The sequence below is a fragment of the Vitis vinifera genome, chromosome 9 (genome assembly GCF_030704535.1).
Source record: "Vitis vinifera cultivar Pinot Noir 40024 chromosome 9, ASM3070453v1".
Classification (NCBI taxonomy): Eukaryota; Viridiplantae; Streptophyta; class Magnoliopsida; order Vitales; family Vitaceae; genus Vitis; species Vitis vinifera.
In genome coordinates this window covers 5,531,674-5,559,148 of record NC_081813.1, presented here as the reverse complement: position 1 = coordinate 5,559,148, position 27,475 = coordinate 5,531,674, and the positions used below count along the sequence as shown (strand labels likewise).

General features: G+C 35.8%; 3 protein-coding genes across 7 annotated transcripts in view; 2 read left to right on the top strand and 1 right to left on the bottom strand.

Moving 5' to 3' along the window:
• Positions 1-2,036: 2,036 nt before the first annotated feature.
• Positions 2,037-14,702, top strand: LOC100260049 (uncharacterized). 2 transcript variants are annotated; one of them, XM_002285236.5, is made up of 7 exons: positions 2,037-2,541; positions 10,028-10,163; positions 10,848-10,929; positions 11,771-11,946; positions 13,136-13,273; positions 13,358-13,497; positions 14,066-14,702. In XM_002285236.5, the coding sequence occupies exons 1-7, from the start codon at positions 2,424-2,426 to the stop codon at positions 14,314-14,316; spliced, it is 1,041 nt and encodes a 346-aa protein (XP_002285272.1). In that variant the 5' UTR covers positions 2,037-2,423; the 3' UTR covers positions 14,317-14,702. The 2 variants fall into 2 exon arrangements, with proteins under 2 accessions (XP_002285272.1, XP_010654727.1); XM_010656425.3 differs by lacking the exon at positions 2,037-2,541 and adding an exon at positions 6,189-6,415.
• A 556-nt stretch (positions 14,703-15,258) lies between these two features.
• LOC100265256 (probable histone H2A variant 3) lies at positions 15,259-22,484 on the top strand. The gene is made up of 2 exons (XM_002285230.3): positions 15,259-15,555; positions 21,953-22,484. The coding sequence occupies exons 1-2, from the start codon at positions 15,442-15,444 to the stop codon at positions 22,247-22,249; spliced, it is 411 nt and encodes a 136-aa protein (XP_002285266.1). The 5' UTR covers positions 15,259-15,441; the 3' UTR covers positions 22,250-22,484.
• A 651-nt stretch (positions 22,485-23,135) lies between these two features.
• The window catches only part of LOC104880252 (protein ANTI-SILENCING 1), a 32,447-nt gene continuing 28,107 nt past the window's right edge, over positions 23,136-27,475 (bottom strand). The window contains exons 9-12 of one of the 4 annotated variants that reach the window (XM_010656423.3): positions 24,399-24,507; positions 24,168-24,284; positions 23,974-24,053; positions 23,136-23,556 (exon numbers count right to left, since the gene is read on the bottom strand). In XM_010656423.3, the coding sequence (XP_010654725.1) occupies positions 24,000-24,053; positions 24,168-24,284; positions 24,399-24,507 (280 nt within the window). In that variant the 3' untranslated portion in view covers positions 23,136-23,556; positions 23,974-23,999. Of the gene's footprint in view, positions 23,557-23,973; positions 24,054-24,167; positions 24,285-24,398; positions 24,508-27,475 lie in introns of those variants that run through there. The other 3 variants (XM_010656424.3, XR_002030889.2, XR_002030888.2) reach the window with 3 other exon arrangements.

Below are 27,475 nucleotides of genomic sequence, written 5' to 3'. Positions count from 1 at the left end.
GCCATGGCTGACAAAACCATCGAAGGGTGTGTCTGGACATCCTGTCCGGACATCTTTTGTAGGAAAGACTGAACCAGAACTCAATCTTGGTTGAAAGCGTGCGTCCACTTAGCAGCTACGTGGATCATTGGGACGCAAGGCCTCAACACCAATGTTGTTCTTTTATGCCTCGGTCTTACTATTTATACCTCCATCTAATGATTTAAATTTTATTATACATTTTCTACGATAAAAAATGACAAGTTTAATAGGTACTAACTTAATACTCTAATATTTTCCTAAAAATAATACACATACGATATTTCCATTTCCTATCTACTCACTTAAAAAAATTTAACGATAAAATGTCATCAAATTACATACCAAACAACCAATAAAATTTTCTAAGGATAGGTCCCATGGGAGGAGAAATGATATGTAACAAATCATAGATCCATGAAATGCAATTAGGATTATATGATCGTATAAGTCATGGGCTGTCTTAGGACTTAGTCGTTCTCATACGTAGTTGGGAAAACGTGTTAAACAATGATACATACTGAAGTTTGATACATAGACCCTTAGTGAGAATTGGATAAAAGTTTTCTACTTATGGAAATTGAGGGTTGGATTTTGCTTTTTGTTTTTAAAATAATAATAATAATAACTTTAATATAATATACAAAATTTTAAAAACTTACAAAACAAGAAAATAATAATTTTAAAAATTATTTAAAAAAATTAAGCTATTAATTTTTTTTAATAAACTTTAAAATATCTAAAATTAATTTTAAAAAAATATAAGATAAACCAGTATTTTTATTTTTATGTATGAGTTTCTTATTTTAAAATTAAGAAAATGAAGCGTATCCAAACGGGGGCATTTGTAAATTTTCAATGAAAAAAAAATTTAGGGTGTGTTGGTGTAGCATCACAAATTTTATAAGCTTCAAACAATTTTTTTTTAATTATTTTTTTATTTTCAAATATAGAAAAAAAATTGCCATTTAAATATCTAATTTTAGTAATTTTCCCCCTGAAATGACATGTCATTTAAATATTCATATATAATTAACTAATTTATGATTTATTAATGAAATAATTAACTATTTAGAGTACCATTTGGTGATGATTCTAAAAAATGTTTTAGGTGATTTTAGGAAGTGTTATGGTTTTTCTAACACTTAGGAAGTTTGACTTTCTAGAATCATCGACATATGCACTCTTAAAGTGCATTTAGCAATAAAACCACTTTTAGTGAAGGTTTTTAGGAAAATATTATAAAATAATTTTTAACGCTATAAATGATTTTTCAGATTTTTAAAAATATTTCTTAAATTTTATCAAACACAAAAACACTTTAAGCCATAAATGCTCCCTAAAATCACTTAGAGTTCATTTGTCAGTACTTTTCAAAAGTGTTTATAGTTCTAAAAATACTTAAAAACGTTTTTAAGGTAAAAATTAGGCGACAATGTTTGAAACACTTTTGAAAAGTTAGAAAAACCCTTAAAGTGTTTTTTAGAGAAGCACTTAAAAGATGTTTTTATTTAAAAAAACATTTCAAAAATTTTCATATATTCCTAAAATACTATTTCTTGCTATTCTCCATTTCTTTTTCACTCACCATAGCTCTTTCATTTTCCTTTCATAAAAATAATTTTTTGAGTTTTTTTAACCATATAAATGTTTATTTATATTTTTTGTAATAAAAGTTTTCAATTTATTATAATATTTTCTTTTTTAAATAAATATCATTTTAATAATTCACTATTATCTCATAAAAATATATTTCACAAAAGTGTTGTAAAAGAAATAAAAACACTTTCACTGTATAAGCAGTGGCAAACGGGCTATTACCATGACATGTAACTTTTTATAAAATGAAGAACTATTATCTTCTTCGTATCTTTCTATCCTCGAGGATTTCAGTGCAAACTTTTTTTAACAGAATGTAAGAAACAAGAAAAATGCAGGTCCATCTACAAATCAGTAAAAATAGAGGGGGTTCTTGCAAAACCCCAAAAGCAAAAAAGGCAGAAAATCCCCCGTAAATTCACACTATAAAACCAGGCGAATGCCCTCGATCTCCTCTGCGACTAGCCCTTTGCATAGTTCAATTTTTTTTCCTTTTTATTTTTTTCTTTTTTTATTTTCCAATATTTTCTATTTTCCATTACAGACCAAACTGCCTATTAGGGGTTCACACCCATTTCCATTACTTCCATTCCTCTGTATAAAAAAAAAAAAAAAAAACCGGAGAAAAAACTTTTTCTTTATCATAATTTTGCATATATTGAACAATTGCTGTGCGTTTTGATTGTGAATTGTTCTATCTGTGCTGTTTCTAGGGTTTGTTTTTTGAGTTAATGAATCAAACCGGGTTTTGTAGAAATCTTGTTCACCTTTAGGGTTTTTTTCTGGGTTGTTGAATTTGTGCTCCAATGGATAAGAAGAAAGTGGCGGTGCCCCTCGTATGCCACGGGCATTCCCGGCCCGTCGTTGACTTGTTTTACAGTCCTGTCACTCCTGATGGGTTCTTCCTCATCAGTGCCAGCAAGGGTAATCTTATCAATTTTCTGTATTTATGAAATTGCATTGAATTTTATAGTTCTAATCAGTTTTATTCTTGTAATCTATTTCAATGGGATTGATACTATGCCTGGTTTTATGATTGAAAATTTGTAGATTATTAAAACTAATGGCTCTGTGGGTTCTTTAATGTGCATTGTGATGATTGAGCTACCTTTGATGCATTTAGATATAAGATAGTTACATATGCAAGGCTAGCGAAGTGCCATGCGGTGCATGCACATTGAAAATTGAATATATGAGTGTTCATGAGGTGTGATTTAGTTTTATTGATGAAGTCTAATGGCAATGATTTGAGGCAATATATTGCATGGGTATACAATTAGAGTTGGCAGTTATTATAGTTTATCATTTTCATTGTGATGATTGAGTTTTCTTGTTGGGATTAAACATGCAAGAGTGACAAATATTTGCATAGAAAATTGAGCTTATGAATTTAGTTAGGGTATGATTTGTTTCATTTGTATAAATCTTTTTCCCATGGTAGTGACTAAAAGTAATATTTAACACGGTTGTATTACATGATTGAAACGCAGAAGCTATTATATTTTATGATGTTGTGGGCTTTTTAATGGATAATTGTGATAATTGTGTTATTTTTTGTTATGTATATGTCGGATAATTTTATATGGAAAGATAGGGAGAGACCATGCAATACATGTGACATGTGAAGACCGAATATCTGAATAGTCATAATGAGTGATTCCTTTTTTCCTCTTCTATTTTTTTTTCTTTTTCTGTTTTTCCTTTTTGAGAATCGAGAGACTTGCATTGGACTTCATGGTAGTTGAGATTGTCAGCCTTTTGCTGAACTTGGAGTTGGACATTGTGCATGTGGTTGAGGCAGTTTTGTCTGAGTCCATTGCCTTGTTGGTTCACCATTCCTCTTTTCCATGTGCATCTCCTGTGTTATGGACTTTCCTTGTACTTTTTTTGGTAGGTAATTGTTTTTTTTTTTTCTTTTTTCTTTATCCTCATTGTGATTTGAACTTGGAACCTCTCACAATCCACCCCAACCCTTTACCACTTGAATCAGGCCTCCAAGGGCACTTACTTTCCTTGTACTGTAGCCGTCACCTGTTTATTTTGAACCAAACTGAACTCTGTTCTGTTACATTCTTCATTTTCAATTCTCTTTACACTTGTACTAATGAACTTCTTCATCCTTGTCATTATAATTCGATCTGACATACCAACCTGCTCAAGTAGATGGTTTTAGTTGGTTTTTTTTAACCTGAAATGAATCTTTTGATTTTGAGATTCAATATGATCATTTTTAATTACTCGTATCAATTAGTCTTATCATTTTATATGTAAATAATTTATTTTATTTTTTTGAAATTGTCATTACCTTTTATTGGTTTTTTGGATTGATCCAAGAGTGAGTTGTATTACATTCTTGTCGGTCAATTACTTAAAAATGAAAGAGAAAGGGAAAATAAAACGGGAGAAAAATAAGAAGGAAAGGAAATTTCATATATCCAACAATCTTCACAAACCAAAGGATGATCATGCACCAAGTTTGCTACATGGCTCTCTCAACCTCTCTTTTGTGATTGCTGATATAGCCTCTCTAGCTGTTTCACAGATGAAGAATTTATTGCCATGACTTGGTTCCAACTTAAAAATCAAAGAAAAAGTAATTCTTGGATATATGTACATTTACTATTACAGTTGGTTGCAATTAATCTTTGCTAAATGCTTTTAGCATTTATGCTTTCTTCAAAGAGATGATTGTGAATTTCAGCTTCCTCATTAATATTATGTATATAATCATTTTGAATGTAGGATACCTATCCAAAAAAAAATAAAAAATCATTTTGAATGTAAGATATATATTGCTAGGAGTTGGCCTCTTATTACATTGGTCAAGAGGACACTATTTTAGTGCTCTTTGAAAGCACTTTTTGATTATATTTGATATCTATTGTTTGGAGTTGGCCTCTTATTACATTGGTGAAAAGAGCACTATTTTAGTGTTCTTTGAAAGCACTTTATTATTATTATTATTTTTAAACAAATGCTCTACTTAAATAATGTTTTGTAGCTTTCCCTGTTTCTGTTATGATTTAAGAATACATGAAGAAGTTTTGAATTATTTTCTGATTTTCTATTTTCCATGGACAGAAAACTGTTCTCAAATAGAAGAGCCAAATAGACTAATTTTAAATATATTTTTTGCTTTCTGAATCCAATTGAAATTATTTCATTGAGTGGATAATTTTAAATGTATTAATTGTTCTCTGAATCCATTTGAAATTATTGCATTGAATGGCTAAGGTTGTCATTATTTGGGTCATATTGCTGGCCTAGGTGAGAAAATTCCATTTTCTATTTTCTTTCAACACTATTTAATATTTTAATATTCAATTCTGATCAGAATTGCTGGGAATGTGATGTCATTATACTATTAATTGCTTCTTTTTTAATAAATACCCATCCTATTTATTTTTTATTGTTCATCATAGAGGGAGTCACTTCTACTTTCTGATAATATTTTCTTTGTCTATATTATTTAATGTTCAAACCCTGATGTGCTATGATGTCTGCTGTGTGAGTGAATAGCTAACATTGTCATTTGAGCCCGGAGTGAGGTTTATCATGGATAAATAATTTAACACAAATTATTTGAGTTGTTAGGGTATGAAGGGTTGAGGAGTTAATAACTTTCCATAACTTGCTAGAAGAAAAGTAGGAGGCCCACTTTGCCTTAGGTATTTATAGATATAGATTTTATTTGGTATTTCACTGGCAGATTTCATCTTTGAATGCATATCGTGAGTCATGCATCATAATTAATCACCATAATGAGGAAAAAATATAAAGGTAAAGAGTTGTGGTAGGAAAAAAAATTGAAAGTTTGGAGATTTGCTAGCTTCATTTGATAGCAAAACATGAATTTGAGAAAAATACCCGTCCTTTAAAAATAGAAACAGTGTATATGTGTGGTGCCATGTTATTTTAAGTTGTGTAAAGTTTGGGTAATACAAAAAATAGTAATATGTTCAAGAAAATTTTCAAAGGTGCCAACTGGATACATTTTCTGCAATTATTGTATTTTTAGTTTCAGAATGAAAAAAAAACAGTATGTTAAAAGAGAGGCCTCGTTTTATTAGGAGGTTCAGTATTAACTCATTTATTTGTCCAAAACAAATCTTCCACCAAGGGTTTTTCTGCAAACTTTCTCTGGATCACTTGCCAACAAGGCATTATTCCAAGAGCGCATGAGGGGCAAAAGAACAGCTGTATTTACAAATCACTGAAACCACAGGCTGTCTCTCAAAACCCTTAAAAGAAACCCACAGAATTCACTGCAAAACCAGACAATGGCAGATTCTTTCTTCTGTACCTACCCCTTACATAGTCCAAAACTTCTTTTCTTTTCTATTTTCCAATGCTTTCAGATATCTATTACAAAACCAGTCAGGGTTTGCAACCATGTCCATTACCACAATTTCTCTCTAACCAAAAATCTTTTTTTTTTTTTTTTTTTTTTTCTTTTTTTTTTTCTGTCGATTACAACTTTTGATGTGAAGAGTCATTGCTTGCTTGAATCGAATGAATTTTCTTTTGTATTTTGATTTTGAATTGTACAACCTCTTGTTTCTAGGGTTAATTCTATTTCTTGAATCAAACCAAAATTTGTAGAAATCTTGTTTATTGTAGGGTCTTTTGGGTTCTTGAACCGGTTTTCGAATGGATAGTAAGAAAGTGGGGTGTTCAAAATTAGGGTCTTCAAAACTAGGGAGTCATCTTGTATTGCATGGACATTCACGACCCATTGTCAACTTGTTTTATAGTCCTGTCACTCCAGATGGATTCTTCCTGATCAGTTCCAGCAAGGGTAATGCTATCATTTTTCTATAATTGTGAATTTGGAAGGGTTCATATTAGTTTTTATTTGGTTTTCATATCATAATAATTTTGTGATGGTAATATTGCTATTGATGTGTTTGATTTTTGATGATTGATTTATTCTTGAAGTATTTAAAGGTAGTACAATTATATATGGAAACTTAGTGTTACCTATCAAAAATATATGGAAACTTAGTGAGAGATCAATGCTCTGTTCATGAGTGATCAATATTTGAATTGGAATAATTATATCTTGAACTTTAGTGAGAGATCAATGCTTTGCACGGGAGTAACCAATGTTTTAATTGGAATAGTTATATTTGGAACGTTAGCAAGAGGTCGATGCTTTGCGCGGGAGTGACCACTATTTAAATTGGAAATGAACATAGAAATGTTCGACAAATGATTAAATCTTGGTAGTTAGTGAGACCCATGCTTGCGTGGGAATACAAATGTTTGAATAAAACTTTGAGAAAGTAAATGTATCTTGTCTGGGTTTGGGATTATTCTGTGTGAAAGAGAAGGCATTAAGCATGATACAAGTTGAAAATGATATATCACATCATAATAAATGAACTAAAAAAAAAAGTATGGTGAAATAATTTTTTGGTGGTTATCATTTTTAGGAACTTGTGCTTATGTTGTTTAAGTGTGGATGTATATTTGTATTATATTGGAGAAGCACAAATAAAAAGAGGTAGATATAAAGTTTTGTTTGATGATGTAATTTATGGGGAAATATGTTTTTGTTTTGATAATTGGGGAACCTTCCATGGCCCAACCTTTTGGACTCTCCATGGGGACCCAGACCACAAGATCCAAAGAAAATAATACTAAAACTAATATTTGAAGTGGAGAAACTAGAGTTGATTGTGAATGTGTATGTGGTAAAATAAAATGTCTTGACAATATTATACTTGGTAAAAAATATCTTGCTTTTGTGGAATTTACCTGACAGTATCTTTGGAGATTTATGTGTGCTAATATGTTCATCTCCTCTTTTCTGCCACATGCTATGATAGCTTTCTGTTGTACAGTTAACTAATAAATTTTCCGCTGTCTTTGTTTTATAATCTTGTTAGTGGAAGTGATGACCATGCTTACACAAACAAGAAGTTATTAAATTTCATTGATGTAATCAGAATTGCTCATTTTTGGTGCTGATCTTTTAAATTCAAATCCTTTCTTATCCTTTTCTGTTTTCTTATGTATAATATTTGTAGGAAGAAAATGGTAAATAAATGTCAAATTTCTCTATAATAGATGCATACTTAATATATGTAATTTTCTGATTTCTAGAGTGGTAAGTGTCAGTAACTGTATAGTTGTATCTGGCCATCACCACATTTTAAAGAAATTCAAGATATGTGTGATAAAAGATGTATATGAGTAGAACTGTTCTTCTTGTTGCTTTTTTATTGCTTAAAATTGATAGCTAGAGGTTGGAGGGAATAGAGATAAAAATTTCACAAATAAAGTAATTTGTAGTTGAAAGCCCTGACGATATTAGAAACCAAAATTTCGAGCCAATTTAGGTAGTGAGAATAACTATTTGGGGATAACTGCTAGAAATCACAATGCTCAGGACAGGTGCTTATGAAATTTACTATCAATATTAACAATTTCGGAAAGTAAGTTAGATACAATGTTAATCTCTTTAGATGGATAACACTTGCTACTTACACTTATTTTCTCTCTCTTCGACTTGAATAAATAATTTCCATTGTATATGATTTTCTTCCTGATATACTATGAGTTCAACTGACTACTAGTCTAGTAGTACTGAATGCTATAGGCACTAATAAAGTTTTCAGGTATGAGATGCTTGGAATTTAACTAGTTTATTGACTTAAATGTATGTAAAAGGTAAACAACAAAGTGTTTGTTTAAAATTAAGTATTCAACAGAATTAATTAGTTGTTTGGTGTAGATGTTCGTTTAAAGCAAATGACAAACAGATGTAAAAATCTCTGTGTGAATTTCAACTGCAATAACCTATAGCACTATCCAACGACAGTTTCCTTAATGGCTTCCATGTGTTAACCACACTTTTGAGATTTGTTTGGCATATCTAGTGGCCTCTCATGCTCTTTCATTTATGATTCTTTTGAGTTGTATTCCCATTAAGTTTCTTTTTTCATATGAACCAGTTGTAAGGTTAGTTAAAAATGAGTGGTGCCCATGGTGCAAGCTATACTTCACACAGTTATAGAGCTTTTTCCAAATGATTTTCAACTTGCTTATATGGATGCAATGTGACTACCATTGTAATTTGTAATACAATACATCTTGTGCAACAGTGTAATAACATTTTGTGAAGAAATTGACATTTTTAATGATTGTGAAGGACATAAGAACAATAATTAGGAAAGGGAAGAATTTGTTGAGACAGCCAGATTTTCATATCTGTTGCTGCTACTTTTATTAGATGTTCCTTAACTGAATAAGTTCATCCATTATTTAGATAGCAACAAAAATAGCAGAACTCCCCTCTGTGTGGAAAAGAAAGATGAAAATTTAGCTATAAATTATGAACAAGTTGCCATTACAGTATAGAAGTTGAATAAATGTGATAAATCATGTTTCTTTACCTGCATATGTTTAAAGAAAAGAGTAACACTGCCACGCTTCACCTGTTTCCCTTTACCATTTAACTTTGCCACATATGTGGAGATCTTGTTTTCTCATCTATCCTTGATTTTCTCCTTAAAACAAGAAGAGATTATTTGTGTGTAAAAGGAAAAATTGGATCGAAGAAAATTGATCTACGCCATTTTTGTAAAAATGTATTCAATATTCATAAGTAGCCTTTAGACATTACTTTGCCGGTGCTTGCATCATTCACATCATCCATGTAAGCTTTTTTCTGCCTTTTCACTTGGCAAGTATGTAGATCACTTTCAACCACATAATTAGGTAAAGTGATTTAATTCAATTCTTGTATTAAGTGGTTCCTAATTTTAAATGTGCTTTAGATTCTGTGTTGCATGTACAATTCAAAATGTGTTAAGGGCAGATGAACAGTCTTGGGTGTGGGTTGGACACATAACAACATAGTTTTAAAATGTGCAAGGCACACCTAAGGCACAAAAGTCTCCTACAGCTCAGGTGCAAGACATAACACAAGGCGTGTGCTTGAATGAAGTGAAATCTCACGTAGGATGCATATCAATTTTATAAAATATTATAAAAAATCTAATCCAATCAATAAAAAATTGAATATTCCAAAGATTTAAAAAAGGTATTCAACAAGAAAAGTAACGAAAATATATAAATTTTAATATGCAATTAGAAATTTCAAGAATGAAAGTGTTTAAAAAGGAAAAGTAAAGTAGACGAGACCTTCCTCTTCAACAGGGCGCATGTCTTGGCAGGCAAGACACTATAACTAGGGAGTGGTTGTATTTTGGGGAAGCGTGCCTTTTAAAACTATGACATAACTGACATTTGTGTCCAAAAAAGTAATGGATCAGAGCATCCTTCTTGTCTATTTAACTTTCTCAAATCACTTTCTAAGTTATTCTTCACACGAATATCTCAGAATTGTTGTAACATGGACAAAATTTGATGTAGTATTTACAGCAATTTCTTTATATCTCAGATTCTACTCCAATGCTGAGGAATGGGGAGACTGGGGATTGGATTGGAACCTTTGAAGGACATAAAGGTGCTGTTTGGAGTTGCAGCCTAGATACTAATGCTTTACGTGCTGCATCTGGCTCTGCAGATTTTACTGCGTATGTTGTCAAGATTATTTATTTGTTTTTTTGTTTTTCTTTTAGAAGTCTGTTTGATGTCAAAATTTTAAATGATTGCACTAATGCAATTTAATTTCCTTCAAAAATTACTGTGTATTTTGTTCTCTATGTCACCTCAAATTTTCTTTGCTAAGATTTATTTATGCCACCCAACATTGTTGTTAGTGTTTGTATGATAATATGTACAACATCATGATAGATATGCAAAATGATTGACTGTAGATATGTATCACATACTGCTTCTCTCCTACAATTGCTGACAAATATGCTTATTGCATTAATATACTGCATTTTTACCAAAATAAACATCCCTCCCTTTTCCTTTTTCTTGTTTTGGTTTATGTGGTGAGTTCACCGTTAAAAGGTAAGGTGCAGCCTGTAGTTTTTGTTGGGTTCTTAGCTTTTACCTTTTTTATTCTTTTTTTCTGTGTAAAAGGTTCAGGTTTCACATTTACACATCATTATTTCATTGATACAGCAGGCTTAACTCTCTAAATTATATAATTCATAAGATGTCTTTTTTCTTTTTCTTTCTTTTTAATTATATATAAATTATGTCCTTTTTTGGGATTGCATGATAGCAATTTTCAACATTATAGATTGGCAAATAAAATCTCATTTGTCTCAATATGAGTTGTATCATGCTGGTGATGTGTTTTGCAGGAAATTGTGGGATGCATTGACTGGGGACGAATTGCACTCTTTTGAACACAAGCACATTGTTCGGGCATGTGCCTTCTCAGAGGTAGATTTAAATTATTCTCCTCTTGTATTTCTCTATCTGGTATAATATTTAATTTATTGGGGTGGTTTTTATTTCATACTCTTTTGTGATATAAAAGAGTATTGATCAAGAGGGGAATGTTTTGCATCCTCAAAATGTGTGCCTTTTATATGCATGGCATGTTATTTCAAAGGAAGGGGACCCAAATATGGATCTTATTAAGAGGGCCACTAGAGGAGAAATCAGCATGACTGCATGAGCTTTATTTTGCACGTTTGATTTGGTAAGTACAATTTAGCACCTTTAGATGGTAATCCTGATCCTCCGCAAATGTAGCCTCCTGGAGATGCGGTCATCTTAGTTGCCCTCACAAGGCATATCCTTGGCCTCTCCTCAGATTTAAGTTTTCTTTTCTTTTCTGAGTACCCTTTCTGCCTCCTTTATTTCATCCTTTGTCTCCTCATGTTAATGGCTTTAGAAAATTGTCTTTTTGTTTTCTTTAATCTTTCTTAGGAGGCTTATTTTTCCCATTAAAAAATTTTTCCTCACTATTAATTAAATTTTTTTCTTACAGGAAAAAGATCAGGTGGTTGATTTCTATGTCCTTTTCCTTCTTATATCACAGTATCTTTCACTGTTATGGATTTTTGTAAATAATTCTCTTCTTTTTTTTTTTAATTATTATCAATGCTGTGTAATGAATGGTTGATTATCTAATGCTGAGTTTTTTACAAAAATCAAAATATAAAACAGAAACATGATTAGGACATAGTAAATACTGTACGCATAGGTGCTTATTTCTTCTTTCATTTTCAATATTTGTTGTAGGCCTTTTGTGCTTAATTAGTTCTTCCTTGTGCAGGATACACACTTCCTACTCACTGGTGGAGTTGAAAAGGTACTTCGTATATTTGATCTGAATCGCCCTGATGCACCTCCTAGAGAGGTTGAAAATTCACCTGGTTCAATCAGAACAGTTGCCTGGCTTCATAGCGACCAGACAATTTTGAGTTCCTGTACTGATAACGGGGGTGTGAGGTATCCATAACTACTGAAAGATATATCAATCTATCATTAAGTTGACTTGTTTTTATTTTTTATGAGGCGAAATATTGCTCATGTGATAAATAGTTTGGTGCATGTTGAAATTGAACCCTTGGATTCAAATAACATAGGATGCTTAAAAAAAAAATGTCCTTTAAAATTCGATAAAACCAATGGAGTTTGTCGTCTATCCAAAAAAAACTGATGGAGTATGTTAATGAGTTGTCATTTTTTTTCCTAGAACATAAATGGTAAAGCATGAAAAGCAGGGGGTGGCTTAAAAAGCATCAAAGTCGAGCATTGTTTAGGAAATTTGCTTATTGCTTGGCATTGTGTTTCTCCTGGAGTCCTTCTTTGGACTGTATCGTTGGGCAGTTCTCATACCACCTGATATGTGTTTGCCTTTTCTTATGGCCCTTCTGTTGCTCTTTTTCAATTCTTCTTATTGTGACTCATTTTTCAATCTCCAGACTACCTTTGGTTGGCTGTAGAATGAAATATTGAAGACGCTAGTTCTATCAAGAAACAAGATACTCTTTTATTACTTTTATTCAATGCCTTTTTGCTAAAATGCATGACAAACATATGCCTGAGAAAATATCCCAAGCATTGTTCTTTTGAAGCTGCAGTTTTACATGCCCTGCAACTGAAGGATGCAATCTTTTGTCAAATCAATTCTTTGGATCATTGATTTTCACCAAACCTGTCCTGATGGAGTTGGTGAAATGAATGCATGTTGCAAAGAAATAACAGATTGTAAATTATAACTTTAGCAGGTTTAGAAACCTTAGCTGTACATCTCGCAATCTTACCCTTTTTATATATGTAATAAAATTGCCCCAATAATGTTGGTACCTGTGGGTTTTCCTCTAAACTTGCCTATTATCATACTTGATTATTGATCTTCAATACAGTACTTATGCAATTGCTAGTTGGATTTGTAGTCATTGAATAGTAAATCATGTTGTTTCACTTGTTTCCCTTTTGATGCAACATGCTATGGTTGCAAAATTAATGTCATTAGTTTGATATTGGTTGTAATATATATTGTTGCTGTATTTTGGATTTAAGGTAACAATATTATATTTGCTGTTAATTGCAAATGCATGAAGCTTTTTCCTTGTATAAATTCCATCTTCTATGGCACCGTTTCAGTTTCATTGTGTCACTGGTGACTGCACAGGTTATGGGATGTGAGAACTGGCAAAATTGTTCACACACTTGAGACCAAGTCACCTGTAACCAGCGCTGAAGTGAGTCAGGATGGCCGCTACATAACAACTGCAGATGGGACTACTGTTAAGTTTTGGGATGCAAATCAGTATGTTTCAAATTAGATTGTTTTGCCACTCATTAATTTTTCCAGGCATGGAAGATAACAGTTTTTTGTTATTCATAATGTTAGTTATGGATTAGTGAAAAGCTACAACATGCCCTGCAACATGGAATCGGCTTCATTGGAACCAAAGTTTGGCAATAAGTTCATTGCTGGAGGAGAAGATATGTGGATTCATATGTTTGATTTCAATACCGGGGAAGAGATTGGTAGGTTTCTGTGAACTGGTAGGAATTAGAGAAAATTAACTGAAGGTCTATTATTATTCAGTATTGTATTTGCCTTATGCCAAAACCAACTTATCTCTGAAATGGCTGTTCATATTTTTGAAATCATCATCATTCTTAGTGCTTTTACTAAAAAGATTAGCAATACTTCTATATTTTCATTCCAATTCAGGAACATAGATCTAATGTTCCACATCTGAACCATTTTTAATACAATAATTAAAGTGTAAAAATGCTTTTTGGTCTTAAAGTCCTAGTAGAACACAATTTTCTAAAAAATGCCTTTTGTTTATCTGTTTCTCAAATCTTGATCAGTGAGAAGCATTTGATCCTTTCCCAATTAATTTGGGAGCTCGGTATGATGCTTGTTGCTGATATTCCTGACATCAAGCAGGGTTGGTTCAAAGAAAAAGTATTTTTAGTTTGCAATTTTATGACATAAGGAATTAGTCAAAAATAATAGAGCTTACTTGCAATTAGAATGTCTTGATCTACTTCAAATCTGTAAGGTTCCATCTAACTGTTATCATTCATTTATATATTGATGCAGGATGCAACAAGGGTCACCATGGCCCTGTACACTGTGTGCGTTTCTCGCCCGGGGGTGAATCTTATGCGTCAGGATCCGAAGATGGAACCATTAGAATTTGGCAGACAGGCCCTCAGAATCTTGAAGAACCAGACAGCTTTGTGTCTGGGAAGGTCAAGGTTGTGGTCGATGAGGTTACCCGCAAGGTTGAGGGATTTCATGTTGGCAAAGACGGGAAAACTGGAAACAAGGAGAAGGCCTTAGATGGCTAACTTGGTTTGAGACACCATGGAGCATTGAGCTTGCTTACTCTCTCCTTCATTAGCTGGGTTGTAGGCAGGTTTTATGCGACTTCTGGACATTGTCTTGTGGAAATAAAAGTGAACTGGTTTTTTCCCTTAGGAGACTTTCTTTATTAGACTGTTTTTTCCTTATACCCCCTTCTTAGGGTAGAAAAGTGTAGAACTTGAGAGGACAATGTTAATGTGCAGAAGAGTTTGTTTGGCTGGTTGGAAATGCTGGGTATTATGAATGTTGGATTTTGTTGGTTTTCATTGATTTTGGGCAGCCATCCTTTGGGATGCCTCTCTGTACAGGCATTATACAATCTCCAAGATGTTATTCAGGCCTCTAAGTGCATTTGGGCTCTTTTATCTAATTTGGGTTTGGTAATAAAAGACTGCAGACTGCGGAGATCTCCCATTTCCTTGACTGATTTTAGAGGGTAATGAGAATTTTGAATTTGCTTATTTTAATATACCTTGTGTGGTGTGGATGTCATATAATCTTTTTTTTTTTTGGAAAGGAAATTCGGGTTTGTTCGGAAATTTGATAGTGATTTTAAAAAATGTTTTTAATTTAAAAAAAATAGGACTTAAAAAAATTTAAAATTATTTATATTAATTTTTAAAAAGGTGTTTGATCGATGATTTTTCAAAAATATCTTTATAAAATAGGCTTCTGATGAAAGCATTTTTCTAAGTGTACTTTTTGTCTCACTTTCATAAAGTAAACTCTCAGTTTTGATCATCTCTCCGTCTTTGGCTTTATATCCACTCTAATTTATTAGGTGTTATTTTAAATTTATTTTACTTATTTTAAGTTTCATTTAAAAAACTGAAAAAAAGAAAAAAAAAATATTAATTATATAAAAAAATAATTTATAGGAAAAAATAATAATAATAAAAGAATTGAAGAATAAAGTCAACCAGAGTAATTTATAGAAAGAAGAGGGGTAAATCTGTCAGGTGGCGCTATAAACTCCTTCTCGTGGTCGGGCCCGAGCCCTTCGAATATCTCAAATTTTCTTCGTCTGGTCTTTGGCATCTTCGTTCTCGCTCTACCGACTTCGTTCCGCCTTTGCTTCGACTTGAGGAAACCCTAATTTTCTCGGGAAAATGTCAGGAAAAGGTGCGAAGGGTTTGATAATGGGGAAATCCTCAACCCTAAATGGTAACAAGGACAAGGACAAGAAGAAACCCATCTCTCGCTCTTCTCGTGCTGGTCTTCAGGTTCTCTCTTTCTTCTTTTCTCTAAATTTTCTGCTTTCTTGCTTAGTAACTTGGTTGTAAGTGTGGATTTGGTTTCCGAAAAAGTGAGAGTTGTTCCTCAAACGAGTGAAATGGCTAGATTAGGTTCGGTACCGATGGTTTTGGCTTTGTTGGGTCTTAGATGATGAAAAATCTGGATTCAAGTTTTCACTCACAGGTTTATTTTCTTTCGTATATTTTATCAACTAACTGTGCCGAACCTAATGATAATGCATTAATTTGTCTAAGGGCTATGTCCTTTATTATTATTATTATTATTTTCAATTGTCTGTTTGGTTGCTGGGAATTAAGTAAAATATTATAACTTGAATTTTGAATACTATGAAAGCATCCAAGGTTTTAAATTTTAATTTGTTTCTTTTCTGTATCTTTTCTCAAAGACGTGCCAAGTTTAAAGCTAAACTATGTATTAGTATCCTGTGACGGACCTTGTTTAATTCTGGTTGGGTGTTTAATGCGTGGAGTGATAGTTATGTTCCCTGTTCGTTTGCCCAAAATCAGCAGAGAAGAAATTTAGAATGTTGCAACAGATAGACACTTGCAGTTTCTCAGAGGCAAAGCAGAGCTTTGTGATTAGGAATTTTTGCTGCATCATATGCTAGCTTTGGTCAAAGAGTAAGAGTTGTAAACTATGGACCTCTGTTTGTTCTTTCTTAGCCTAGAGGATAGTTGCTCTAGGAGAATTTCATTGAGATGATACCCTTATTTGAAGTCTTCTAGACTAACACATCTTTACTCCCTCTGCTGGTGGGCTTCTGATCGATGCATGCTAAGAAATACTCCACCAGTTTGATCATGAAAATTCTTTTGTAATCTTATTTTCCAATTGGCAAACCTACCCTCTAAGGACCTTTTTAGGTACAGAAGCTTCTCTAATTTAAGGTGGAGTAGTGAAGGTAAAATAAGGAGGCTTCTGGTGATAAATTGTTGAATCATTTTTTTATAAGGATTAAAAGATGTATACTAATGCACCATAAGAGGGAAATGTCACACTCCTAAAGTTTCCTCCAATTTTTTGTGTGATTTCGGATGGTTGGTCCCCATCAAAGCCAGCTTAGTCAAGATCCCATTCCCTTTAATCAACCCAAAAGATGGAAAGGTAATGTAAGCCAACACAAAGTCAATGTTAAAGGGAAAACATGGAAAAACCTCACTTTTGTAGTGTTTCACACTCAAATGATTACAAGAAGCAGGCCTAGGCTTGGGCAACACTCTCTGCATCCAAACCTGTCATCACATTTATACAAATGCATCCTAGGAAAGTTACACCATTACACACCCACTAAGCCACAATCAGCTCATACATCTACTCACTTACAAGCATTGTATGCTGAGTGGGCTGCTCCCACGTTTAGGAGAATCAGCCTCATTTTCTTCACCCATGTTTAGGTGGTTATGCCTCTGATATTGCCATGAGTACCAACAGTTGGTTCCAAGCTCTTTGTTGATACCTGATGTTCTAGCAGTGTCTTCAAGCCTTCTGCTTTGCTACTTTTTGGCCCATTTCTACAGCCTTCCTTTGAATCATGCCACCTGTTGCCTCTTGTGCCTTTACATGCCACTTATAGTAGTTCTTGTAGTTGTCTTCAAGCCATCTACACATGCCACTTTTTGGCTTATTCGTACTGCCTTCCTTTGGATTATGCCACTTGTTGCCTCGTGTATCCTTGCATGCCACCTGTCAAGGTGTATCAAAGAGATGCTTGGTTCATGCCACATGTTCTGTAAGCTTCTCTTAATAACCCACTTTTATTGGCCACGTTCCTTTTGACCATGCAACTCCCTTAGGTCAGGTGCAATTGTCAACCGACATCTCATGGAAATTTCAACCAACTTCTCACAATGTTAGACACTTCCTCACAATGTTTGGCACTTGTCCCATGCATTTGCCCATGTCCTGACCCCCGTGTGTTGCTTGTTGCAAGCCTGTCTTGTAGCCCACATTTTGATCCGTCAAGGCATGCATCTAATCAGCCACACATCTTGCAACAAACCCCATTTCAGCTAGGCGTCAAGGCCATGATGTGCCAGCAGCCCCCTTGCTTGGGCTTTCCCAATGCCAAGGTGTCACACTAACATGCCTCCACGTGTCACATACATTGTGCCAACAACCAATGGTCTTGGACCATGCTATAATACCCCATGGCTGTAACAATCCAAGCCTACCTCCTGTGTGAACCTTGCCTACAGCACTTTAGCCCAACCCCATGCTTTTCTTAACCCACTTGTTATGACTAGTGTGATTGAGTATCCTTGTGTCACTAGGTATCCCTTAGTCATTGCCTTGTGCCCCCCAAACTTATGCTTCACACCATAATAATCTTGCCTTCATCATGGCATTGTGCCCATTGTTTCTTCGTGTTGTGGTCCATGGCATTGTGCCCATGGTGTCAACTCGTTTCAAGGCTTGCCCATGCTCCCACATTGATGCAACCCCATGTCTAATCATGGTTTGTTGTGGCATTTCACCCATGGCATACTAGTCCATTTACACAAAGGCATTGTGTTCTTGTGCTACCTTTGCATGCCTTGGTGATGCCCTTGGGTGTGTCATGTTGCCTTGTGATACCAACTTGGTCACCCTTCGCATAAGCATCTTTGGATTTTGCTTATCGGTCTCAACGTCTTGGCTTGATATTGAACGATTAGCAACATAAGGTTAAAAGTTCAAAAATTATATAATATTATGAAAATTATCAAAAAAAAAGGGGGGAAAAAAAGTGATACGGAATTAGTTGAACAATTTCATGAAAAAGAAGGCTTAATGTGCTAGAGTTTAAGCAAATACTGTAGATAGCATGGTGTCTAAAGTTTGAATATATGAGCAAATTGCATCTCTACGCATTTCTTTTGACGCTCTAGAAGTGATGTAACCAGCTTGCTTTGTGCCTCATTGTTTTCATTTCTCCCACTGTAAAGAAGGCTTGGAGTGCCAGAGTTTAAGGGAATAATGTGGGGGGCATGGTATACAGGCAAATTGCATTTCCACTCATTTCTTTGAGGATCGTAGGGGTGATGGAACCAGCTCACCTTGTAACTCTTTGTTTTGGTTTGGGCAATCATGGTTTGAGCATTAGAAATTTGGTTATTCTTGATATAGAAATTTGCTAGCTAACAACTTTTAAAGATTCACTGTTAAAAAAACGGATGTAAAGGTGTGAGATTGAAATAGGTGACCAATGGGTGGCAAGCTTTGGCAAGCCATCTAGAGAGGGTGAATTTTTATTTTTATATTTATTTTCATGATTTCACTAGTAGATTGATGGGGAGTGGGTAGGGCATCAAATTTTGGCATGATGTGTGGGGTTCTCAAGGATTGGTATTTGGGTCTTTTTGCATTAGTGAGTTTTATGTGGTAGAATACTGGAGCTTGGGGGTGCTTGCAATCATTGGAATTCTTGTGTTTTTAGGAGTTTCCATGGGAGAGATTGAGATGGTAAGTGTGTTTCATTGCTTGCTTGCTTCAACAGTTGCAGTGTGAGGGAGCACAAGAGGGAAACTCTTAGCTGAGAAGTGTCTAGAAAATGCTTCTCCAGTTAAATGCTTTCAAATGGTACTTTTTTCCTTTTTTTTTTTTTTATCTTTTTTTTGTGGTGGTTGTCAAGGTGGTATTTTGCTTGTGTACTTGTCAGGGGAAAGGTTCTCATCATTGATGAGCTGATTTAGATGGGTAGGTGCCTGGTGAACTAGTGTTGAAGCATGCAAGGTGAGTACACTTCTCCATTGAGAGGTGGTTGAATATCTCCTCTCTCTTTTTTTTGGGAGTTTCATAGGTGGTGGCTTTTCCTTTGAGGGATGCTCTGGTTGACATGGTAGTTTGTCAGAAGAGGATAGAAGGAGTTCAAAATAATGCCGTTGAAGCTGTTTGGTATTTCTGGAAGGAACAAACTAGTCAGACCTTTGAAATGGAGCCTTTGGTTGTCAGACTAAAAGACTAGTGCCTTCAATTTCTAGTTTTGTTGTTTAGGAACGCTTGGTTATTAGACTAAAAGCCAATGAGAGTTTTGGCCCCTTATTGGCTTTTGTTTTTCCTTTTTATTTAATGAATTCTATTTTTCTTATTAGAAAAGGGGGATGTATTACTTGATTTGTCGAAGCATATATTGATCTTTCCTTGGTAAATAAATGCTTGTTTTTAACAGAACGGCTTTGGGCAGACCACATGCAAAATTTGTGATTAATGGTCTGTGATGTTGAAATAAAATGGCTTCACCAATATTTTGCTTTAAGAATGGAGATTTATTTATTTATTATTTTTTAAGTTGGCATATGGGATGGGGGAGAGGAGCAAATGTTGGTGTGGTTGGTTGTTGTCCTAAAACAAGTCCATTGCCTCATTTGGGGGAAATAGTTACACTAGTGACTTGGTTTTTGAGTCTGGATTTGATAAGAAAAGTTTCAAATAATAAAACCAGCTGCTAGACCCAGTTATAAGAATAACATAATTAGGAAACATGAAGCACCTTAAGGTGGGGTTCTATAGGATTATGCTATAAACATTAGGGGAGATTTGCTCGTGCCAAGGAGGAAATGTGGAAATGTGTCCTTGTGGCAAAATACGGGCAAGAGGAGTTTGGGTGGAGAACTAAAAAAGCAAATGGGACGTTTGGTGTTGGGCTTTGGAAGGAGATTATGAAAGAAGCAGATTGGTGCTGGAACAATATGACTCTTAAGGTGGGAAAAGGCACCAAAATCAGGTTTTGGAAGGACACTTGGTGCGGGGATGTGGAGCTGGCCCAGAGATTCCCTCAACTCTTCAATGTGGCTGCTCAAAAAAGTGCCACTGTGGGGGAATTATGGGACCAGAATGCTGGCCAAGGAGGCTGGAACCTAAGGTTTTTTAGAAGCTTCAATGATTGGGAGCTGGCCTTGGTTGATGAATTGTTGCAAATCCTAAGGAATCAAAGAGTTAACTTGGAGGAGGACTTGGCCTTATGGAAGGGGGGAAAAAATGGGAAGTTTGATGTCAAGGGTATGGGCTGTTGACCAGCCATAGTACATCTTTGTTCCCCAAAAAGGGCATTTGGGTGGAGAATGTGCCTTCCAAGTTAGCGTTTTTCGCGTGGGAAGCTACTTGGGGGAGGGTCCTTACTATTGATAGGCTTCAAAAGAGAGGATGGCAAATTCCTAACCGGTGTTATCTATGTGGCAGTGATAAGGAAAATGTAAATCATCTTCTTATCCATTGTACAGTGGCTAGTGTGTTGTGGGGGATGGTTCTTAGTCTAGTTGGAGTCCAGTGGGTCTTTCCAGAAACTGTAAAGGAGGTGATTATCAACTGGAAGGGTTCTTTTGTGGGCAAAAAGAGGAAGAGAATCTGGAGATCCATACCGCCGTTTATTTTTTGGACGGTGTGGAAGGAAAGGAATAGATTAGCATTTAGGGGGGGGGGGGGGGGAGTTAGCTATACAGAAATTTAAGTATTCTTTTGTCTGTAATATGTGGGGGTGGGCAGTGCGGAGTCCCGTTCCCTTATAGGTTTCCTGGAATGGATAGCCTCCAGTTGAGGGTTGGTGGGTTTTTTGTTGTTTTTTTGTTCCTTTGTTGTGAGGCCTCGTCGTCTCGTATACTCCCTGTATGCTTTGCGGCGTTTGCCTTTGCTAATATATTTGTGTTTACTTATCAAAAAAAAAAAGAATTCGAAATGTGTTTCTCTAGCAGTTCTTATGTATGAAACTTGGGGTAGGGGTTGTTAACAGGAGGCTGTAAAGTCTAAAAGGAAATCCATTTTGGATATGTTTTTTCCTGAAACCACCCGGATTTTCTTAACCTTCTTTTTTCACCTTTTCCTCGTATTGTTTTCACCACCTCCATTGCAAGCTTATTAAGACTAAAATTAAAGCCTTGTTATTGGAATAGAACAGTAGTTCCCACTAATATATGATTGAAAAGTAGTGGAATGGAATTCTACTTCAGAAGTGGGTAATGGACTTCCAAGCAGATCATATTTGAAAACTTGATGTGATTAAGGAATTCCTTATGGGCACTAGCCATAACCCATGTAGGTTCTGTATTTTTCAGTGGAGGCAATTAATAGATCTTTATTCTGGCAGCAAGCTACATAAACAGGGTATAGTTTGTCTGCTCTGGTATTAATATTGTATGAAGAGGGGAAATTTATTCTGTTTTGGATTATTTTTCCTTCTTTTCCCTGTGGGAGTTGTTTCCTAAAGAAATAATCGTGCATTATGTGTTTCTCCAATAATAGGTAGAGGATTGTTAGAGCAATACCTCATCCAAATAACATCGGCGGACATCTGTTCTTCTGATTCTGTTGTGCACTTTAACAAAAGAAACTTGGTTTTTCTTTCCAATGAACTGCATCTTGTATCTTTCTGATAATAAGAATTCTATACAGTTCCCAGTTGGTCGGGTCCACCGTCTACTGAAGACAAGGGTTTCTGCAAATGGAAGGGTTGGAGCAACAGCTGCTGTTTATACAGCAGCCATATTGGAGTACCTGACAGCAGAAGTATTGGAACTGGCTGGGAATGCTAGCAAGGATCTGAAGGTAAAACGTATAACACCCAGGCATTTGCAGCTTGCTATTCGGGGAGATGAGGAACTTGATACCCTCATCAAAGGAACCATAGCTGGTGGAGGAGTGATCCCACACATCCACAAGTCCCTCATCAATAAATCCTCCAAGGAGTAGGTCTAGTTTGTAACAAGTTCCTTTCAAGCTTCTCATTTCTGTACTCTGAAACCCTTGAAGATTGTGTGAGAAACAATGACCAAAGTCCCCATCTAAGGCTGCTTTCTCCCTCTTCTGCTGTTTACGGTTATCTTACCTTCTTTTAATGTTATTGCACAGAAAATTTGACTAGTGTGATGTAGGTAAGCAAAACATCTGCTCATCAATATTAATACATTATTGAATTATGCGGAAACTATTGCGAAAAGGCCCAAGAAGATGTTGATCTAACCCTAGCTCCGGCTAGATGGATGAACATAAAATCATGATCTTATGAGTTATATACAGGCTTATTGCATGGTTATCACCCCTATCCTGTCTACACAAACTTCATTTTTGTGGAAAAACATGGGCAATTTCGCAATTTTATAATTCGTAGGAATGAGAATGATTTGCAGGGGATTTTTTTTTTGGGAGTTGCTTAACTTGGACTTGATATTTGGCCTAATTAACATTGATTAGAGGCCTCAGTGATCAGACCTTTGATTGTATTTTTTGTTGATTTGAATCTTAAAACTTTGAAGATTGTGATGATTCCAAGACATTTTGAAGCAGGAAGATTATTTCAAAAAAGCTTTGAAGACAGAAGACGATTTGTTCTACAATTACTGATTTCAAAAACAATTCCCAAACATGCCCTAAGAATCCCCAATGAGTGAAGCAAAAGCACAGGTTAGCTAATGAATAACACTTTCACGTTCGTTCTACCTTGACTTATAAAATATTAAGAATCATTTATTGAATTTATTGCATTCAAATGTTGTAAAGAAGATTAAAAGCATCACCGTCACAAACCATAGGACTTCTTAGATGCAATTTGTACAAGACTCGTCCTTTTTTCGTCCTCTTTTAAAAGCTCCATTAGAGCAGAAAGATATCATTAGATGAATAGCATCATATAAAAAAGAACACCATATCCATTTTCCATACACAAAAGCACTTCTGGGGGATCAAATAGAGCAAAATGTAGGACACCACTAACTTCTAACATGTACTTCAATCTTTACTCCCCTTCAACCACTATTGCCATCTGATGTCATTGGATTTCACTCTGACAATTTGTACGATTCATACAAACCAGCTCCTCATACTAATAATTCTATCTGCCTAAGCCCCAAAAGGCAAGAATTTACACCAAAATTGAATTTCCTTCTCCGAGTTTATACTATCTATACACACTAGTCTCAGCATAGATTGAACCCTGTATAGCATCCAAAATGGGTACACTTCATATACCCTTCCTATATATCAACAAAAACACAATTTTCCTGCAACATATGAAGGATATGTCATCTTTATGGGGCAGATTTTGGGTACAAGCAAAGCAATGGAGAATCAATATCATAATAAGGACCCCACTGGGAGTAATAATGGGTGAAGGGGTTTTTAACTTTGATAACCTTTTAATCAGGAGCAATTTTATGAAGAATCTGTATTTTGGAGTTTGATATTGATTTTTATAAAGTTCTACATGAAAAAATAAGTGATTTTTGGAAATTAATCCATGTGTAAGTCCAAGAATCACCTCAAATTCTGCTCAAAACTTTTAAAAGTGATTTTAAAATTTGGAAAAATACCTAATTTTTATAAGAAAAGCACTTCTAGCCCCTGTCCTGAATCACACTCAGAAATGGGCTCTAAAGAAAACCAAGAAAGGCTTTTTGATATTTTAGTTGCAATCTTACCAGAAAACCCAGAAAACTGTAAATGCTCAGAAGATGTGCTTCAGCTGGCACTTGAGGTCTTGTATCTCCTTCGAATGTTGCTAGAAAGATGGAGCCAACAAAAAAACTAAACCTTCAATACATAGGAGAAAGGACTTCTTGCATAGAAAGAAAAGGAAGCGGAGGCAATGAAAAACAATAGATTCGGGAAATACCTCATACAATGCCTTCCACCATAGAACAGATTTTTCTTGCAGCACACGCCATTCTGTAGCCAAATCAAATTCAATTGTATTGGGCTGAGAATAATGTGACGTCGAAACTGCATTTCTCTTCAAACAACATATTTAAAAAAGATATAAATACAGGTTACATTTTCAAGACAGATTACTAGAATGAACCATAATTTAGAGGAAGAAAGAACAAATTATAGGGAGGTGAGTCACCATATATTCAGGCTGCCTTTGAAATCTGATTTTGTCTATGAACAGATGCCCAACAAAGCTGGCTGGTTTACTTGGGTCAGTTGGCGCTTTTCTGTGACCAACAACTGGTCTGCATATTAAGCACAGCCGCTAAAAATTATCATTCATGTGTCAAAAACAGTAATACCATACTAGATTGCAGAAAAGAAGCAGCACCCTAATACCAAATTGTAAATTAAAGAAGCTAAAAGTTATGCACAAAATGAAATATTTTCACTGGTATAGAGTTATAGGTGCAACCAAACAAAACATTTCTCCACTAGAATGCACTTGGATTCACAACCTAACAAGCATAACCATATGCTCCATAACTTAAAAGACCTATAACCAAACACAAACCAAGTACATACACTAAAAGCATATCCAATAAAACAACCAAACAGATATCGGGGCACTACAAACTGAACTTGCTCTTCTCACACAGCTCATCATTTCATCTAAGAGAAAGTGGATGCCACAAATGGAAACTAAGATTAGTTTCTACATTATGTTAAGGTGGCAACTGAGAGTGCAGGGTGGTAGCTATGGAAGTTTCCACAGTGGAATGGGAGGTCAATGTTGTTTTTCTCAGTTCTCATCTTGAACATAGAACCTTCCTTTAAATTTAGTCCTGCTAGTCAGCTCAATGTCACAACTTGCTCAAAATGACCCTCCCTTGAGCTTATATAGAGGAGCAAGAAGCTTTTGGAACCATCTAAAGTCACCTACACTAGTGAAGAGGTGATAGAATACTAGAAAGGCCCAAAGACATCCACACATATCTACACTAGTATGGAAGATAAGGAAAGTGTGTAGAGAAATCTAGAAAATTCCAGAGACATCTTATACATAGCATTTATATAGACATTTCTAGATAATTCTATAGTGGGGAACCTTTGTGGGTCCTAGAGAGTTCCTTGGTTGCCTATAAGGTTCATCTAGTGATCTATGACCAACCTTGCTTAACTCCTTGTTCCAAACCAGTTTCTGATGTATTTTTGACCCACGGATAATATGAGGATGTTGTAAGGAAACTTCTGAGGATGCTTTGATTCTTCAAATGTCTATGCTAAGAATACTGTATTGATGAAGATCAAAAATGGAGATACCTGCTAAAAGAGGAGGCAGATGCTGGTTTGCAGTGGACTCAAAGTCCTTTGAAATTTCTGTGGAGGTGTATGGGGAGAGACGTAAGGGAATCATTGTGGAAAGGAGCAAAGGCTTTACTTCGTGGGTCAGGTTTGGAAATCTCAGTTTGTGCTGCTTGTTGGAAGGGGTGGAGGCTTGCTGCAGGGGTGATATTGTGCAGGGTCTTGTTAAAAGGTGGGAGGATGGAGGAAGAAGGTTTAAGCTGGAAAGTCGTGCAAATGAGGCAGGTAGGTTCTTATTGTGCTCTGTGGTTGACCCAGAATCAAAGAGATATTGTTTAGTGTTTCCAGAAGGAAAAGGTGTTTTGGGAGGATGGGTCTTGTTGGCTGAAAAGCTTCGCTTCCTTGGAGTTTTGTCTCGGGATGAGCCTAGGGGAACTACTGCTTTCTATGGGACAGGGAATACAGATGGGGAAATTGAGGGGAAAGCCAAAAAATCCTATGTTGATGTGGCGAAAACAAGAGTAAAAAAGTTAGGGGAAGCAATGTGGTTACAATTGGGGGAGAAAGATATCCCAAGCAAAAGGAAGTTAATGGACCAATGCCTGGTTGGAAGATGGGGACAGTCTCCAGTGTCGGATCCAAATATGTCCGCTCTTGAAAGTTGGGGGAGATCCTTGTGGAATATTAAAGGAGGGGTGAATTTTACGAGGCTAGGGGGCCCTCTCTTGCTAATTGAACTAGAGAATAAAGAAGAGGCAGATAAGGTGCTTTTAAGAGGACACAGATGGTTCAAGGAATCGATCCTGCACTTGGATAGGTGGGACCCAAAGGTGGGATGTTCTCAAAATGGCGAGAGAGCCAAGAGTGTTTGGGTGAGAATTGTGGGCTTGCCGTTGCATTTTAAGAGTCAGGAAGCTTTTAGAAAAATCGGGGACTGTTGCGGGAGGTTTGTCACAGTGGATGAAAACACTACTAACTTTAAGGAACTACAATGGGCCAGATTATTAGTGAGATCTGAACATTTAGAGTGGCCGAGCTCCTTGCAAGTAGCAGTAGGGTCTGTTTGTTATGCTTTCCAGTTATGGTGGAAGGTGAAACCAGGGCTGTTGGAAGTGGTTCCGGTGATCAAGAATGAGAAGGGTAAGGAGCGGGAAGTTAGGGATGACGGAGAAGGAATTCACGCGTTGGATTCAAAATGGTGAAGGAACAAACGCATGGGAAACCTGCAAAAGTGGTTGAGCCGTGCAAAGTTAGTGAAGAAGGTTACAGAAAGAAAGCTCAGTCCTCTGGTACTGTGTCGGAAATAGTAACAGAGGCTGATGGGACAAAAGGAGGCCAGCATTCAGTTTGGGGGAGAAGCTCTTGCTTCGAGCCTAGGAAAAATCTTCTATTGGGCCGTCAAAGAGAATCGGGGTGGACGAGAGGGCCCGCTGTGGAGGGCCAAGTGCTTAAAGTCTTTAAAGATCTAGAGGAGATGGGCTGGCCCATGATGGGACAACCCAATTTGGAGAACTTAAAAAGGGTTAGGGCTTCTGATGGGAGTCTCTACGTCGGTGGAGAGCAAGAGGGGGATTTGTTTGGTTCCCAGCTAAGGTCGCTCCCTCCGGCCGTTAATCTCTCAAAAATCACTGACGAAGCATTGTTGGAGGAGGCTTCTAGGTATTCCGATCAAATCCCTCATTCTTTGTTTTCTTTGGGGAAGTGGGAAATCTCTCTTTCTTCTACTCCTTCTGGGTGGGACGGGGAAGGTGTTGCCATTGCTAGGGTTTCCGATCGGAGCAGAGGTTCAGAAGCTGTAGGGGGAGCTGTTATGCGCCCGTTAAGGATGATATTAGCGGATGGGAGGGAGGCCGAGGTCTCGGATTTGGCGGAGAAGGAGTCTGGGACTATCGAGGAGGTGTCAGAGGGGGTTTCGGAAAGGGTCTCCCAAGAGGATGAGGAGGAGAGGGTCGAGGAAGGGGAACTGTG